This window comes from Corticium candelabrum, chromosome 3, assembly GCF_963422355.1.
Source record: "Corticium candelabrum chromosome 3, ooCorCand1.1, whole genome shotgun sequence".
Classification (NCBI taxonomy): Eukaryota; Metazoa; Porifera; class Homoscleromorpha; order Homosclerophorida; family Plakinidae; genus Corticium; species Corticium candelabrum.
Window position 1 is genome coordinate 4498937 of NC_085087.1, and position 18458 is coordinate 4517394.

The 18458-nt window shown below is 41.6% G+C and overlaps 2 protein-coding genes across 3 annotated transcripts in view; both read right to left on the minus strand.

Moving 5' to 3' along the window:
* LOC134177088 (patched domain-containing protein 3-like) overlaps positions 1-4585 on the minus strand; it is a 13963-nt gene extending 9378 nt beyond the window's left edge. The window contains exons 1-5 of the mRNA XM_062643799.1: positions 4119-4585; positions 3897-4065; positions 3571-3838; positions 947-1041; positions 762-884 (exon numbers count right to left, since the gene is read on the minus strand). Coding sequence (XP_062499783.1) covers positions 762-884; positions 947-1041; positions 3571-3838; positions 3897-3985 — 575 coding nt within the window. The 5' untranslated portion in view covers positions 3986-4065; positions 4119-4585. The remainder of the gene's footprint in view (positions 1-761; positions 885-946; positions 1042-3570; positions 3839-3896; positions 4066-4118) is intronic.
* A 6497-nt stretch (positions 4586-11082) lies between these two features.
* On the minus strand, positions 11083-18019 carry LOC134176923 (uncharacterized). Of its 2 annotated transcripts, none has more exons than XM_062643605.1 (4): positions 17862-18019; positions 17465-17799; positions 12104-12163; positions 11083-11749 (listed from the first exon to the last, which is right to left on the minus strand). In XM_062643605.1, the coding sequence occupies exons 1-4, from the start codon at positions 17984-17986 to the stop codon at positions 11286-11288; spliced, it is 984 nt and encodes a 327-aa protein (XP_062499589.1). In that variant the 5' UTR covers positions 17987-18019; the 3' UTR covers positions 11083-11285. The 2 variants fall into 2 exon arrangements, with proteins under 2 accessions (XP_062499589.1, XP_062499590.1); XM_062643606.1 differs by lacking the exons at positions 17465-17799; positions 17862-18019 and adding exons at positions 12727-13076; positions 13140-13349.
* Between the last annotated feature and the right edge of the window lie 439 nt (positions 18020-18458).

Below are 18458 nucleotides of genomic sequence, written 5' to 3' on the forward strand. Positions count from 1 at the left end.
GTCTAGAAAAACAAAACTGCAAATGGTAGCACTGCTTGTTTTCTAGACTGATAGCGATTCCAAAACATGACTCTTTTGGGCGATAGCTACAGTCTCTTGTGCCACTTCACCTGCCACACTCTTATCTTTCAATTTTCTAAACAAGAGCACACACAAAGCAACTCCTCTAGCGTCCATGTTTTATTCGTATTACGACACGTGACAGTCATGTGATTATAAAACACGCCTATCTGGCCCGTTCGCAACCAGGCAGTGTAAACACTCGCTGGCTTGATCAACAATTCACACCCTGCTGGAATACTCGAACGAGCTGGCCGGTCCTCATTTATCTTGTCAGTGTAAACAAGGTATTACAAAACCCGACTTGTATAACGTCAAACTTCAGTCAGGAATTTCTATCCATTTCTGTTAATGCAAAATTTATTTAATCTAAAATTTACACTTATCTGTAACATTCGTGAGAATTAATAAACAGGATTATTATTATTATCATCTCAAAATGGTCGTACCAATTATACATCTTAATTATTGACATACTAAAAATACATCTTTACAAGCATAAAGACGAGCAATTGAACAAACAGACATACAAATAGGCAAACTCAAAGACAGACAACACTAAGTTATTGCACTTATATTATACTAAAATCCAGTAAGGTAAACAGAAACTTACTCTCTAGATGTAATGTCTAATAAAAATTATACATATTCAATACACACATAGCATTTGTATTGTTAAACTTCAAATCCAAATAACATACTCGGTAAGATTTGGGTTGTTCAACACCTTCAATATTTCCGTCTTCTTTAGATTGTCAATTATCTCTTTATCAAACTGCCACAAAGCCAAAATGCTAGAAATCCAACAATGATTTGGATCACGCCTAACAACAATACAAACAAACTCAGTCATGTGAACTTCATCCACAACATACACTTTCATAACCTGATGCAGAGATCATCCCAGGTAATGTTATGCTCTTTATAAAACTGACCTTTCACAGACGAAATGTTGAGCAATTCCTCATGTATATCATACAACTAAAACCAAATATTAATTATTAACATATTACTTCAAACTGCATGATGAACAAACAATTACTGCCTGGACACTTCAAAATTTAACAACAGATGCATACAGAAACTATATACACACATCTATAAAATGAAGTGCACTACATAGAGCCTATTTAATCTTACTACTACAGTATATGCATGCTATCGCATTTATCACTTGGCTGACAAAGTATAGCCAAACTGCATGAGTTGTATGATACATCTACATTCTTCATCTACAACCTGTGTGCTTCTAGGTACCAATATTAGTTGCAAGTCAGTGGGTCAATAAGGCCTCTTGTCTCTATTCAAACAATCAAAGATGTGTTTCCGGGATCCGATTGAGCAAATGTGATGATGCACTTCAACAACACTTCCACCCTGTAATTAATAATTAATAAAATCTGTAAATTTATGTGCCTTAAATTAGAAAAACAGAAACCTACAGCAGGCTTAGAATGTTTCCATATAAGAAAACAGAAGTAACTGCATCCAGTTTCTAGTTAGAGGGACACTTCAACGATTGAGGCACGACCTCGATGCACACGTAGTACGCGTTAACGTACGTTAAGGCCTTGGACTTCGGACTGAATGCTTGCTGTATTGGGGCATATTGTGTTGGTCTTGTTTTCGGGTCAGCTAATAGCGTACAGACAGATCTAGACGCTTCAGGCGATTCTGACACTGAAGAGAACAAGTTAGTTTATAAGCGACTCATTCGTTCATATGTATAGATAGACTCTGTATGAGTACACTACTAGACTGTTATACTTGTGTACTTGTGTTGTGTGTTGAATAACCACGTGTAGTTGCAACTGCATCGTGTCTGTGAGTCACCTTGTTCTGTTTAGAGATCTGGTCCCACATAATCCCAAGCTCAGGAAATTTTTCCATGGGCTCTACATACATCCCTTGAAAAGCCTTTTTTAGTCTGAAGCAATTTTCTTGCCAGAGTTAATTAAGAAAGTTGGTCAAGAAATTATTGCTGTGGTAGATTTCAAAATCAGCATATACTTGAACATCAAACTCTGAGAACAACGTACAGTACTTGCACTGCATGGCATTGACCCCTCCCCAGAGGCCTATATATACTTACCCAACTACCAAAATAATGACTCTGTTTGCTACATTATCCTACATATACTATTATTAATTGCCTCGATTTGCATAGCAATAAACACAAACTGAAGCCTGTCCAAACTAGACCAGCATAGATTGCAACGATTGTGACCCTGCTGATCGCGATCCAATGAGGATAGCGAGCATCCACACAGCACTTTGAAAATGCTACCTCCGCTTCATTATCGATATCAAGTGACTGATGGATGGATGACCTATGTGTACGTGTGGGTTCTTTGCTTGTAGAAAGTGTTGATACAGCGACGTAAGGTGAGGGAGAACAAAGACGAGGGAGGAGGGTTAGATGTTCCGAATACACGTGTAGCGTACCTTGAGGTAACACACAATATTCTAATTGGATTCAACTGATCGCAATCCAAACCACCTTCCGATGTGGATTGGATATATTGTGCCGCGATGCAGTTGCAAGTGTGGACAGGGCTTGAATTGCCTTCTAAGAATATATAGAATCTAGACAAATTCTGACAGTGACGTGAACTGAGTCATCTAACAAGATGGTCCTGCTAGGTATTATTACATTAATTGTCAAGGGGCTGTCTCAAACACACCCTCATGCAGTCACCACAATCTCCAGATTTAGAGTCTAATAAATCCAAGAATGAACATTCTAATTATGATCAAACAAGATTGCCTAAAATTCCTATATATATATATATATATATATATATATATATATATATATATATATATATATACCCTAGATTCCATCTTAAGTGTTACAAAACCATGAAACACTTAAAAGTAATGTGTAATAGAATGCTCAAAACAGAGCTACTCATCAGTGGCCCTACAGGTTCTCCTAGTTGATTATGCGTCTATGGAGACACTGGAAACAGGAAAACTAAAGATACATTCACAAACTAAATCAATCGACTGTAGTCAAGACAAAATGCAGGATGAGAAGCACAACTATTGCACTTCTTCTATAGCCCAGAGCACTTCTAATTCCTCACACAGTATCAGAAAACTATTTGCATAGCTTGTACAAGGATTCACACCTACTAGAAGGAAGCGTTTCTATACAAGGAAGGCAACTGTCTAGTAGAAGGAAGTGTTTTTCTCGCGGTCACTGATGTGGCTCCAAAACATGCATCTCTTGTCTCACATCATATCACACGTTCTAGGTGACTTGCAGACTGTATGGTTGCAACTAACAGCATGCAAGCGCATGCAATGTCCAAGAAGACACGCCTGATAACTCTAATCTTCCAGCAGTTCAGGCTGGAGTGAAGACATTTGACCTCACCACTTGCACACATCCTCCCACAAGTTAGAGCGTACGTGACTCACCATAAATATTCGACAGACATCCGTCTAGAGCTACAATTCTAGGTACATCGATATCGACCGCGGCCGACCGCCATCATTGCTTACCTTCCTCATCACAGCAGGTGTAAGCACATCACCATCATCATCATCATCGTTCCCTGCAGTAATGATCAAGTAACTGCCGCGGGTCACCTCAGGAAAGTAATAGTAAACCAAGTTCAAATTGTCCACTGTGTCAACGTTAGTCGGAATCCACAACTCTTCGGGTCGATTTTCTTGCTGGAAGCGAATGAAACCGACCATAAGAGCACCAGCGACAAAAAGCGAGAGCAGAATAGTCAACACGGGAAAAGAACCAACAGCGTACCCGAGCCTGTAAGAGACAGCAGTTTGGATACTCCTGCTAACATGTACAGCGTTGTCGATCTGACTTGTAGAAGAGAGTTTCCTGAGCGTGCTCGACGGCACTGGCGAGTCTGTTTAGAAACGAGCGATCGTCAACATCTTGACGTTTCTCCATGCGTAAGGTAATTCGTCCCTGGTGCTCACGACGTGTGATGAGAATTGACAATTGCTGCTATTGTGTAGCGTTGTATTACACTGTAACACTGCATACGTGTTATATTACATCCTGCCTCCAAATGACCTATTACCTCCATTGTCGTGGTTGGTTTCGCACTTTACATACAATTTCTATGGCTACGGGAACAGTCGTATGACGTCGAACTGCTATAGATGGCAAAGGAAACCTCCTCAGTTGCCAAAAACATACGAGATGTTTGTCATCTGTGGCTCCACATGTTGATACAGTACAAAGCAGACCGAGCATTGCGTGCTGCTCAGCACGTTGCCTCGAAACGAGTGTGGAACTTCCTGTGTACTTTACGTAATCAAATTCATTAGGGTAACCGCCCTCAAACTTACGTTTTCTCACAACAGTGTGCTTGCTACTGTACTGTATTCGACTGTAGATATGCGCGGAAGTTGTTTATTGATGCGATCAATGTTGTTCCGTACATCCACCGGCTGCTTGCTACATCGGAGTTGTCTAGTGATGCAATCAATATTGTTCCAACACCGCATGTGACGATTTTAAAATGGCCGCCCATACAAAAGTATCCAAATACGTGCTATCCAGATTTCTTTAGAAAATAAAAAAATTGAGAAAATGATGGGTATGTAGGGATGGGTATGTACCTAATCAGGTTCATCTCCTACATCACAATCTTTTTACCGAAATTAATAAAACGCAGCATTCGTGTGTGACACTCACAGCGTACTGCATGTAATGTAGGAGATGAGCATGATTAAGTACATACCCATCCCTACATACCCATCATTTTCTCAAAGTGTTTATTTTTTATTTTTAGAATATTAATTAGAACTCACGCAGTCATGCTCACCTTTACTGTTTTTACATGGTTATAAACATGCATGGTGTCAGGTCAAAGGGTAATCGGCCATATTGCATCATCTGCATTTCTTATAAAAACAAGTCGTTGTAGCACTCTATTTCATTATAGCTAAAGCAGTATGACGAAAAGAGATCAAGAACGCTCGCCTTTCAGAAACAATACATACATACATACATACATACATACATACATACATACATACATACATACATACATACATACATACATACATACATACATACATACATACATACATACATACATACATACATACATACATACATACATACATACATACATACATACATACATACATACATACATACATACATACATACATATATATATATATATATATATATATATATATATATATATATATATATATATATATATAGACATTTGTACATGTTCGATCGCCTAGCTAAAAAACTCGACTGGATCTGTGTCTGTCTAACTAGATCTCTGCGTTACTATGTAACTGAAACCGCAAGTGCCTGCAGGTGCAAGTTAAGCCTTGGAGGCTAGTGCATATACATAGAAGCCGCATACTAGGGGTCGCTACAAAGGTCAACGTCTGCATGAGCCGTCCGGTCCATCTGGTCGAGTTTGCACTTCGTACTATTGTACTCCGTGTTTCTCCAGTAGATGAAATGCAAGTGGATTGTTCTATCTAATGAAAATGTACACATTTTGCGACGTTTTAACACTAAAATCACTTTCTAATTTACAATGCGGTGTTACAGTGATATGTGTTTCCTCGGGTTACAAGTTTCCCCGCACACATATCCTAGTGGTTGTGTGCACTGCTCCCGCTACTAGATAGTCATTGTTCTACACACACACACACACACACACACACACACACACACACACACACACACACACACACACACACACACACACACACACACACACACACACACACACACACACACACACACACACACACACACACACACACACACACACACACACACACACACACACACACACACACACACACACACACACACACACACACACACACACACACACACACACACACACACACACACACACACACACACACACACACACACACACACACACACACACACACACACACACACACACACACACACACACACACACGCACGCACGCACACACACACACGCGCGCGCGCAGCACACAACTAATATTGAAGTAGCGATAAGTGTACTGTACATACACAAGCTAAAAACACCTAGTGCTGTGTTTCCAACAAATTCTGGCTTTGCTACTTGAATTTAGACTATTAATTAAAAGCTATTACAGAAAAACAATTAAAATCTCTTCCAATTATCGGCAAAACTTAACAATTAAATTTTGAATGGTTGGAGCATGCTCTCTTGTCGTATGTTTGATGTAGACAGCCCAGTGATATATGTGTGCAGGGACACACAAACACTAGGAATCTAAGTGCGGGGAAACTTGTAACCCGGGGAAACACATATCACTGTAACAGCGGCTTCAAACAGTCTAACTGATAACATCTTGTTAATTTATTAAACAATACACGTTTACCTAGAAATTAATCTATTTTATTAACCCGTTTTACGTATAGAATAGAAGTCACTCCATTGTACATCCAAACAATCAACTATCTTGCAAACTGTTTGAAGTCACGATCCCTATAATTTGTGTGCTAGTATAGTATTTTGCCGTCAATTATCCGAATTGGGCGTTCAATTATCCAATTCAGGCGTTCAATTATCCGTCGCTTACGGCAGTGCAATAACATGAAAAACTAAATAATTAAATAGTCTGCGTTTGGAAAGCTGCTCAAATATCGTCATTCATCAGCTGTCTAGAGACGCAATAATGTGTAATTAATTTTGAAGTTAGTGTATATTAGCTAAGGTTGGGATAATTGAATGCCTGAGTCGGATAATTGTATGCTTGAACAAGATAATTGAACACCTCATTCGGATCAGATAATTGAACGCCGGATTCGGATAATTGAACGCAAAATACTATAGTATGCTCTGCGGCGGCTTTGGCCTATAAACCATCGACTTTTTCAATCCTTTGTGAAGGATAGAAGAGGCTTGAGCCCTCGATCTGTTCAAACAAAGCAAACACAAGGCTATGCTTGTTGCGTTCGCATCTGCATCCATTCTCCCAACACCTCAAGAGGACGTCCAGGATCCCTACAGCAACCTTCACGGACCCAGGACCACGGACAAGAGGATAATATCGCAGACGAGAAGAGAGACGGGTCGACAACACCAAGCAGAGACGAGAGACGAAGAGAACCACCATGCACCGAGCACTCTCACCTATGGTGCACAAGTACCGCCAAAAAACGAAAACAGAATGGAGAATTAAACAAGAAAACTAACCTAAAGACTCAGAACGACGAAGAGACTGAGACAAACCCACTGCACTGTGCAAACCCGCTGCGATCACCAACATCTCTCACCACGAGTACACCTTATTTTTCGTGATTTGTGCGTATTAATATGCCAAAGTCATCTTTCAAAATCAGAAGCGGTGTGATCTCGTTGTTCGATCTTGCATTCAGTGATTGTGACTATAATTATGGTACATACTGTACATGCACATACACATACATGTGCGTGCGCACGCATGTGTACGATCCCACAGGGCACCCGGAAAAGGACGACAAAGAGCCGAGAAAGAGACAGGACCAGTCGCACATCCTGCATATTCGTATAGCCTGCCGTTATTCAAAGAATGTTTCTCGCAAATGGATTCTGCATGTAAAAGCAATAGACGAGTCATGGTATGCTAGGCAAGAGAGACGTGCACTAGGGAAGAGAGGCGCATCCACCTGCACATGTTGCTCGATCTCCCCAACTATTGTGGTGGTGGACGCCGACAAAGAGTATAGATACGCTGGGCAACAAGGGTTCCGAACCCATATCTATAGGCATACACACAGAGTGATGGGCTCCTAACCACTGTCGAAGATCAAGCCGACTCTTTTTGGAGTCTATGCTTCGACTACCACACCTTGGGACACCGACGATGTCCATCCGAGACGAAGGTGTTGAAGTAGGACCCGTAGACGAACGACAGACGAATAATTAGGTCTCAGGCCCAGAGAGATGGACTCATATACCCAATGTCGAAAAGTAAACCGACTCGTTCTTGATGTCTATGTTCCAACCCCCACGTTTTGGGACACCCGTGTGCACAATGCATGCCCATCCGAGACAACGAAGGTGTCGAAGGAGACCCCGTAGACGAACAACAGACGAACGAGCACCATGGCCAGGGGGGGACTCACAGACAACTCTTTCTTGCCTTCCATATTCCAATCTCCCACACCTTGCATGGGATATCTAAGAACACGCGATTTCCGCAGGAGGAGAAACGTTTCCAGTTTGCAAGAGATGCTGAGACGACGTGGATCTATGGACGATAGAGCAACACGACTATACCCCTAGCTACCACACGAACTCGTATAGACCTCGATATGGCCAGTCTATCTTGAACATATCGTACAAATTAAGATAGGATTGCACATGCCACGTCTTGCCGGAAAAAGTATAGAAGTAGAGATCCCATATGGCATGCACAACGGTCTCATGCACAAGCAGAAAAGGAAATGTATTGTAGAGAAATTAGCACCTCCCACTTCCTGTAGTACATCGTAGTATAAAGTCTGTTGTAATGCAAATGCAAGCGTGTGTTCGTTTGGCCTTCGATCCTCGTGTCTCGAGAGCTTCGCACCCTACAATTGGTGGAGAACCGCTCGTTTACATTTTGCTTGAGTAGCTATCCTACGTGATGCCTCGTAAAGACCGAAAATCACGTTCCGTTCGTCTCGATGTTGATGATGCTACTTCCAGTCCACATGCCTCTAGATCTTCTCACCGTCTCGGTTCTAGCGATGACTCGCCTCGTACTTCGTTTCGTCCTCATCATTCCGTTCAATTGGACAAGTACCGGGGAGATGATGGTGAAGATCTCGACAGTTGGTTGTTTCATGTTCGGTCAGTCGCTGATCTAGAAGGATGGACTCCGGCCCTAACACTCCGTCATGCTGCAGTCGCACTCTCCGGTCGTGCTCGTACTGAGTACAAAGTGTTCCTTTCCACTGCTGACCAAGAAGTTACCTGAGAAGGTTTTGAACAATTATTGCATGATAAGTTTGGTCCTAAGAATCCTGTTCGGTATTATACGCACAAATTGATGTCTATTCAGCAGGGATCTCATGAAACTGTGCCTGCCTATTGTTCGCGATTTCGACGCACATTATTACAGTTGCAAAGCTGTCAAGATTGTGCTCTGCTCGATTTAACTATTGTCACTTGGTTTCAGGAAGGTCTTCGCCCAGGGTTTCAAATGGAATTAGAGCGTGATCAGCCGACAAAGTTCGCAGATACAGGACATAGGGCCGAGAAAGCCGAACGCATTTCTCAACGAAACCGCAGTTCTGTTGACGATGACCATTGTTTTGTTGTTCATCAATCACACCCGCAACCGCGATCTCGCCCACAACAACATGTTTCTGACACAAAGCCGCCTACTACTTCATCGTTCCATAGCAACACGGACGGCGCTCAATCAACTGATCGTGAGGTGTTCCAACAGCTGATCTTGCAGCAGTCACAAATACTGGCACAACAAGGTGAATTTTTGAAACTTTCACAATCTCAGTCTTCCTCTTCTCGTAACTCTGCAGCTTCTTCGCCTTCTTCCGGATTTCGTGGTAATTGTCTCTAGTGTCACAAATACGGTCACCGCATTTCTGAATGCCGGAAACGTCTAGTAAAAGAAGCCAACTCACGCCCACCACCTCAAACCACTTCGTCTGCTTATAATCAACGCCAATTGAGAGCTACGCCTTCTCAAGTCAATCGTGGTTTGTCTACCAAACAATCGCCTACGCCAATCAACAGAAAGCTCCTATCTACACACTTCGGACGACACCTGCTACCTGTCAACCGCCTACGGTACCTATGTGTAAGCTTACTATTGAAGGTGCAGAGCCTATCACCTGCGTAATTGACTCTGGAGCCGTCGTGTCACTTGTTTCCGGCAATTTTGTCGATACTCTCGGCCATACCGCCGACCAAACGTTAGAATCCTCTCGATCTTGCGGGCAAGATTCATCTAGATTTGTCTTTCGGTGATGCTGTCACTCGACATCCCTTTCAAATTGCAAATGACCTCCCATTTCCGGTTCTTCTGAGTTCTGATTTCTTGAGTCGCGTTCGCGCTGTGATTAGCTATGCAAACGGAACGGTTACCTTTACAGAGCATGGCTCAGCTGTTCCTATTACTTTATCGATTTTAAAATACGCCAGGTTTCGGATGTCCTATATGAGATTTCTCATATCGACACTGGCAAAGTTACCAAGGCACATGTTCAACGTCTCCAGCCTGCTTGTCTATCAATGGACAACTCTTCAGAGCTCCAACTTCCTATTTCTCTCTCGTCTTATCCGGTACCGATTGTTTTCTACTGATTCTGATCGAGAGACAGATGCTTCTCATACTCCAGCTGTGGATAGACCTCGTCCTGTTCGTACTACAGCGTCGGTATCAAGATTCCGATTAGAACTCTTACGTTACTTAGATTTGCTTAGCTGATCTGTTTTTCTTATGTTTTACCTAGTCCACTACACTTGTGTTTTGTTTTAGCGGTACATGAGAACATGTAACCCTCAGAAGGGGACGTCTGTAGAGAAATTAGCACCTCCCACTTCCGGTAGTGTAATGCAAATACAAGTGTGTGTTCGTTTGGCCTTCGATCCTCGTGTCTCGAGAGCTTCGCACCCTACAGTATGCCCTGTCCACCTATATACAGGACACGAATTTGGTAGACGGCGCGCAATGCTGCCATTCCCTATTCCACAAGATTGCCGATGAGGGTAGATAGGCCTCCCACAAAGTCGAGCGTCGGAGACTATAGCAAGGACAGCAGACGGTCGGAGACTACAAAGGATCGGAGACTATAGGACAGCAAAGGGTAGAAGTACAAAGAGTCGTTGCCTACATTATCCTCTCAATACGCGACGACCGTCGTTCAAACATGCATTTCGTTATTTTTCGGATTCGAAAAATATGCTCACCAGTGGTACTGTGGAAACTGACGTTCGAAGTGTGCTAAAAATTTACATTCGCGAGTATGGGAAATGCAATTCGTAAAATTTGTCTACAAGTAGTCTAAAAGTAGAGAAAGGCAACAACACGACAAAATAGAACTTCACTTGATTTAGCAATGAAATGATTTAGGGAATAATTGTGCAAGCTCTATCCAGAAGTCTCAGTCAAGTAAATTCTGAACAAATTTTTGAAGTCATCTATAGATCTACAAAAAGCTTAAGCAAACACAATTCTGAATGTAAAATCTCCGCATGCATAGTACACAATCGAGTCTTATCAATGTCTTTTCTGCAATCAGAACTCTAGCCAGACGTCTCAATTACAACAGAAGGAATTCGAGTCGTAGTAGTAGTAGTCTCGAATTCCGAAGAGGGATCTGTCGTATTCTCTTCAACAACCGTGGCTGTTGCAGTTGCTTCCAAGTTTGTACTAGATGTAGTTGTGACTTCAGACTCAGTTGTAGCCTTTGCAGTAGAAACTTCTGTAGTTGGTTGAATTGGCGCTTTGGTTGGTTTGATCGTTCTAACTACAGTTCTGACACGACGAACATCACAAAATGTGTACTGTGAATCATCACTTGGCGAGTAAAGAAGACCATATTTTTTTCCACTTCTCAACATCTTATTGCACGTGTCGGTAGTAACCAGCATGGAATCATTCGTAATGGAGCCGCGACCCTTTCCACGAGAGAAATATTTATTCAGCGTGAAACTGACTTTCACTACATCATCCGTTCTTAGAACGTTAGTCACTTTGACTATGGCAGCTAGTATACAGGACAGACAAGATAGAAGTCAATGTCTAAATGCGTGTGTGTGTGTGTGTGTGTGTGTGTGTGTGTGTGTGTGTGTGTGTGTGTGTGTGTGTGTGTGTGTGTGTGTGTGTGTGTGTCTGTGTCTGTGTGTCTGTGTGTCTGTGTGTCTGTGTGTCTGTGTGTGTGTGTGTGTGTGTGTGTGTGTGTGTGTGTGTGTGTGTGTGTGTGTGTGTGTGTGTGCTGTGTGTGTGTGTCTGTGTGTGTGTGTCTGTGTGTGTGTGTCTGTGTGCGTGTGTATGTGCGTGTGTGTGTATACGCAACACACACATGCAGTGATGTGTCGATGTTGTGCGGCCGGGCACTTACCGTATGATGAACGACGGTACAACTCAACGAGTGCTTCGCCTTGACACCTTTCACACTCAGCTATAAACCGAGACACAAAGTCTGAGCGCTATAGTACCGACGCTGGACTAACTTACTACAAAATGTCGCAATACAACGTGCATATGAGCGTAGTGGAGAAACTCTTCTTTTAGTTAGTGATTTTACATGCTGCAGGCAATCAGATTAGATAAACATTTCCAAGCCTGAGGTAAGACCAATGCAATCACTTGCATAGAGTCTCGCATAGACAGACCCTTCCCGCCTACACTATCTCAACCAAGCAAGTTATTACATAATCCACTAGAGGTGCAACGTCGTGTAATCTCTCCTAACTCGACCGGTAAAAAGCAGACTACCTGTAGCCTTCAGAGATGCATGGCCACTCAGCTGTATGCACATGCCATGAGCGACGTATTGTAGTCTACCCTATTAATTAAAATACAATTGCTAAACCCCGACAATTTACTAATTGCTTTCTTATTTGACATCTACATCAACAACAAATCACGGAGTTGCGCAATTTTGAACACCGGGTCGTAGGTGTCAACATCACGTGCAAAGACACGACACAACTAATTAACTTTACTGGACAATTAACTTACTGCACGGACTTGCTACAAACGAGGTTTTCCACACGTAGGCATTAAGGTCCGGATTCGCATGAATTGTGGCGCCGAACTGGCTAGCTGTGGTCTCGAGGCATCTGGGTTTAGGAGCAGGAAGGAGACTGCCGAGACTACCCGTCGTCGTAAACGTTTCCTTGAAGACAGTTTCGCCAGTTTCGCGCACTGTCATCTGTGCTCCGTAAAACGGCACTTTGAAACACAGTCGCATGCACGGCCACCACCGTCTCGGCCTTCGGATTGTCACGTTCAAAGTGTCGAGAGGGAAGTTCCAACTCACTGAGCCGGTGCGGCACGATCTGAAAGTCTGATTGAGCTCCTTGGGAGAACTATAAAAGTTGTAATAGATTTTTTTCTACAAAGCACAGGACTACAATTTCATGGTCGCTTACGGAGTGTCAGCTCCAATGACTCTTGAGCAGGGATCGCTTGTCAGACTCTCACGTGCCAGACTTACAGCCACAACCGCGATAACGAGGAGAAAACCCAGAGCAGCCATATGCCTATCTTGTCTTAGACCCTAAAGACTCGAATGCCTGGAGGTAAAGTGCGTCCACCGTTATATAGTGTTCTGGCACCGTTTAGCACATTTGATTGCGACAGTACTACCCCTACACATGCGGTCAATCACCTTCGCCTCCCACACTTGGTACCTGGCAAGCAGTGGCAGCAGAGGAAACTGTGTAGCCGCAGAGGAACTGTATTGTTCTGGGTACTAAGAAATGATGCAGACTCACTTCAACAATTACACAATTTTACTCTGAATTATCTCAATCTTCAGTTGCTACAGATGTTGTGAAATTTCATACTGGAAGACCACTGCTACAAGTTGGTATTTCTATGAAAGAATTGCAAAGTCAATAATCTCGATATCACCTTTGTGGTTCAATGATAAAATATTATTCGAATAAAAGAAGAGGTGACTTTAAGTTAAACCAGGAAACAGATTTGCCTGTGAACGGTACGTACGTAAAACAGTAAATCAATTCACTATATCAAACCACATACAATTTCTCAAACGAAACACTTGTTCAATGTCTTTCAGCAGCTATATGTCTCATAGAGCAAAATTATATGTTTGCAACCACAAAATGATGATTTAATGTCAATAGACAGTACAAGTAGAACTGACGTAGACCCGAGGTGGCTCTATAGCCAGAACTGAATGGCACGGAAGTATAACAAATCTGGATCAATGTTGCTTCCAATTCCAAGAAACGGAACTATACCACTACCATACACTATAGAACTAGTCAAAACCTTCTAGTGACGATGACGTATGCACATTTGCAGATCGACTAGCTACTATCACTTTAGTAAACTGCATATTGGATATAGAGCCTTCCACAATCTACAGGCTGTCAGCGTCAACTAATTAACTTCTGGACGACAATTAAGGCAGATAATTGTCAGACACACAGGTTAGCACTTCACATTGCCCACTGAAATGAAATAAACATGCAAAGGTAATTTTACATTTACCCTTGTGTAAACATTTATCAAAATACCATTCTTTCCTAACTTAAGTGTAACATGCATAATCTTTAGAACAGATGACTACTTTGCTGGCTCTTCTACCAGTCCTGTATATAAAATAAGTAGAAAATTCAAACCCAAATGTTTCTGGTCTGCCAATTTTTGTGTATCACAAAATTTTAATTGACTCATCTATTATACAGGCCTGCAGTTATGTATAAGTTCATAAACGTGGCGCAGCTAAAGCTAAATGCAAGAAAAAGTTATGTTTACACCATTCACAATGACTCAATCCTGATTTATTCATACACCCACTATACTAACAAAGAAATTACAATATGATGAAATGTCACTCTACAAACAGCAGGAATTCAGCACATCAATCAAGATCCAGCAGTAATTGTTACTCCTGGAATTTGCTGGCTTTCCAATTTCAGTGCACAGCTCAATTTCTAAACGTTTTGATGTGACAAAAATGTGTATTCCGAGTCATGCAGGGGCAGGAAAGTAAAGGAGACCATATAGTTCTTGCCATTTCTCAAGACTTTACTGCAATAGTCAGTAGAGACAAGACAAGCCTTGATGACAGCTGATTGCTGCAACAAGACTGTTTCCCTTTTTTGCCCGAAGCAAGTATTTCCTCGACTTTAATGAAACACTAGAGACCCGTGCACTACTGCTAACACTTTCAACATTATTTAATTACTGTTACCATGACAACTAAAAGAATTTGGTTTCAAGAACAAGAAAGGCACAAGAGATATCGCTAACCAAATAAAGATCAACTGATACAAAGTTGCTAGAGCTTTCACAAAGCATCACTCACAGGACTGCAAGAAGAAAACCCTATGGGTGGCACTCATATCAATAAAGTTTCACGCGGCAACAGAACATGTCAGATCAATACTCATCCATATCTATAAATATTTCAACTACCATAGAAAGCAGCCCAAAATGTCGGCTTCACATAACCTTTTCAAAGCAGTAATGGACATATAGTAATAGGCTTAACCATTATGTGACCCTCAGCTGCTTTTTATGCTACTAGAAAGCTATACATGCATCCTATTAACGTTTGACTGATCCATGTGTTTTCAAAATCAGCAAATTGAAAATCCACAACTAATGCTGTGTTATTATTTCCCTACTAGCACCATGCTCAGACAAACAATTAGCCTCAAACACTTTTCAATAATCTATACATATATATTATATATATATATATATATATATATATATATATATATATATATATATATATATATATATATATGATGATGATGATGATGGCATGTCCACTGATAACAGTGATGACTCTCTTTAGTGTCCTCTGTGTCTCTGGTGGGATTTAACACCTGCTTTTGAACGGCATTCCTTTCCACAAGATTGACAAACAAATGACTTGTTGGTAGGAACAATTTGTTCTTTCCGTTTCTGACGTTGAGCTTGAAGATGTCTAGTACGATTTTCTTCAAACTGTTGGAGTGATGAATGGCAGAGAGATCTCCAGTTTGTTCTATCACTGGATAGTTTCTCAAACTGCAGGAAGTCAATCCCACAAGATTTCATATTAGCCTTGATAGAATCTTTATAACGTAATTTAGGACCACCTTGATGACGATGGCCCTGTTCCAGTTGACCAAAAAGGAGTTGTTTGGGAATTCTATCATTAGGCATTCGAGACACGTGACCAGCCCAGCGAAATTGGCATTTCATAACAAAAGATTCAATGCCACTGATGTTACAACGAGATAACACTTCTGTGTTGGGTATATAGTCAGTCCACTGGATTCCACATATGCGGCGAAGACATCGCAGATGAAAACTCTCCAAACTTTTGAGGTTACGACGAAGAAGGGTCCATGACTCGCATCCGTACAATAGAACTGATAAGACTACTGCTTTGTAAACTGCAACCTTCGCGGTCAGTTTGATTTCATGCCTTTGCCAGAGTCTGTTGTACAATTTACCAAAAGCAGCACTGGCCTTTGATATCCTATGAGAGACATCTGCATCAACAGTTGCATTATTTGAAAGGAAACTACCCAAATACTTGAAATTGCTGACATAAGACAATGGGTGATCACCAATCATGACTGGAGGAGGGTTATAGTTTGAGCCTGGACGTGGTTGAAAAAGCACTTCTGTCTTTTTCAAGCTGATACTCAAGCCAAAACGTTTAGTTGATCTGTCTAAACAGTTGACAATGTGTTGAATGTCTTCATATGTGTGACCAACTAATGCGCAATCGCCAGCAAACAAGAGTTCTCTAAGTAGACTCTTAGAAACCTTTGTTTTGGCTTGTAAGCGCCTGAGATTGAATACACCTCCAGTAGTTCTAAACTCAACTCGAACACCCTCTCGGATGTTCTTGAAGGCATCATTTAAAACCACGGAAAACAAAATGCTAAAAAGAGTAGGTGCTAGAACGCAGCCCTGTTTCACTCCGTTGTTTACTGCAAACATTTCTGACTTTGACCCATCCTCGACAACACAAGCCATCATACCAGTATGAAAGGCTTTGATTAGATTCACAATCTTTACCGGGCAGCCAAGCCTCAAAAGGACTTTCCATAAGCCAGTTCTATCAACCGAGTCAAACGCTTTGACCAAGTCAATAAAGACCATAAATAGATCCATGTGCTGTTCGCGACACTTTTCTTGAAGCTGCCTGGCTGAAAAGATCATGTCGGACGTACCACGACCAGAACGAAAACCACATTGGCTTTCAGGAAGAATACTCTCTGAAAAGTTTGAGACAAGACATATATATATATATATATATATATATATATATATATATATATATATATATATATATATATATATATATATGAAAACAAGACCCTGTTTGTTTGTTTGCCTACTACTTCCTCACGCTTGGCTTATTGTCACTCGAATTCTCCAGATATGCTTACCAAATGAAAAAGAACGTAACTATGTTGATTTCAATAGGTGGGTCCCTTACATACAATTTCCATTGAAATTACTGCAAGTAGCAATACAAGTTTAATTATATAGTTGTGTAACGGTTCACTAAAACTTGTATAATTTAATTAACACTGCACCACATTGTAAATTTTAATGTATAGCATAACTTATATCCCAGGGAGAGAGAGTTAGGACAGCACTAAATTACAAGCTATTGGTCTCTCTACTCCTCAATTATAATTAAATTATCACCACCCACACGGAGCACCCACAGCCTCCAGAAACAAAATCCAAGATCCTCACCACTTACCACAAGGCAAAACCGCAAAGGTCGTATACCACCAGTAGGCGTTCACGTCTTGATTACCATGAATGGCCACCCAAAGGTCTCCACTTGATTCCAGACATTTCGGTTCAGGCATTGGTCCCTTGCTCCCCAATCGTAGAGACGTTCGGAAGGTCTCATTAAAGACAATTTCGTCGTCGGGCTTCTTTGTCATGGACGCTCCACCAATCGGTACTTTGAAACAGACACGTTGACACGCCCATCTAGGTCTTGCCAGCTTGAAAGTGACATCGATGCTCTCGTTTGGAGGCATACCAGGGTAGAACCAATCTAGACGACCTGCTTTACATTTTTGAAAACTAATATACACGAAATGAGAGATGAGAGATTGTGAACAAAGAAGAGTAAAGGCTAGTCTCACATAGTCCATGATGGATTGCTATCACCAGGAAACGGATTTCGCCTAGTACAACGCGCTTTAGCAGCACTTGCGTAGACTATAGCTATCGTCGCAAAAAACAGACACAACGCACTAGTCGTCTTCATCGCTCACTAGTGTGAAATAATATTCACTTGAGCGCACAAGATTATTAGAGCACCCACAGTCATAGGCGGAGCTTACTATCGTGAAATTTAAATTCGGTTCAAACTATGACGTCATTAATAAAAACCACAACAAGGCAGCAGTGTCCTGGATACTGCGCAAGCGTGTTCAACATTATCCACCGACCAACTGGACTCGTTACGCCTACTGCGCATGCGCTCATTGTCACAAGAATGAATGCCGCCAATTATCTAAGTGTGCAATAACGCATAAATGATTAATGTTGCTATGTCAACAACACAACACAGACTGTTTAGCTAATTAAACACGTCCTATGGCATGTGGTGTCCATGGTGTCTTCCACGTGACCTTGTGTCACATGCATCCATGTACCACCTTAAATATTAAGTTAGCAGCCATAGTGCTTCTTCCTTTAATTGATTACCTAACTGCTATAACTAGAGTATCGTTTAT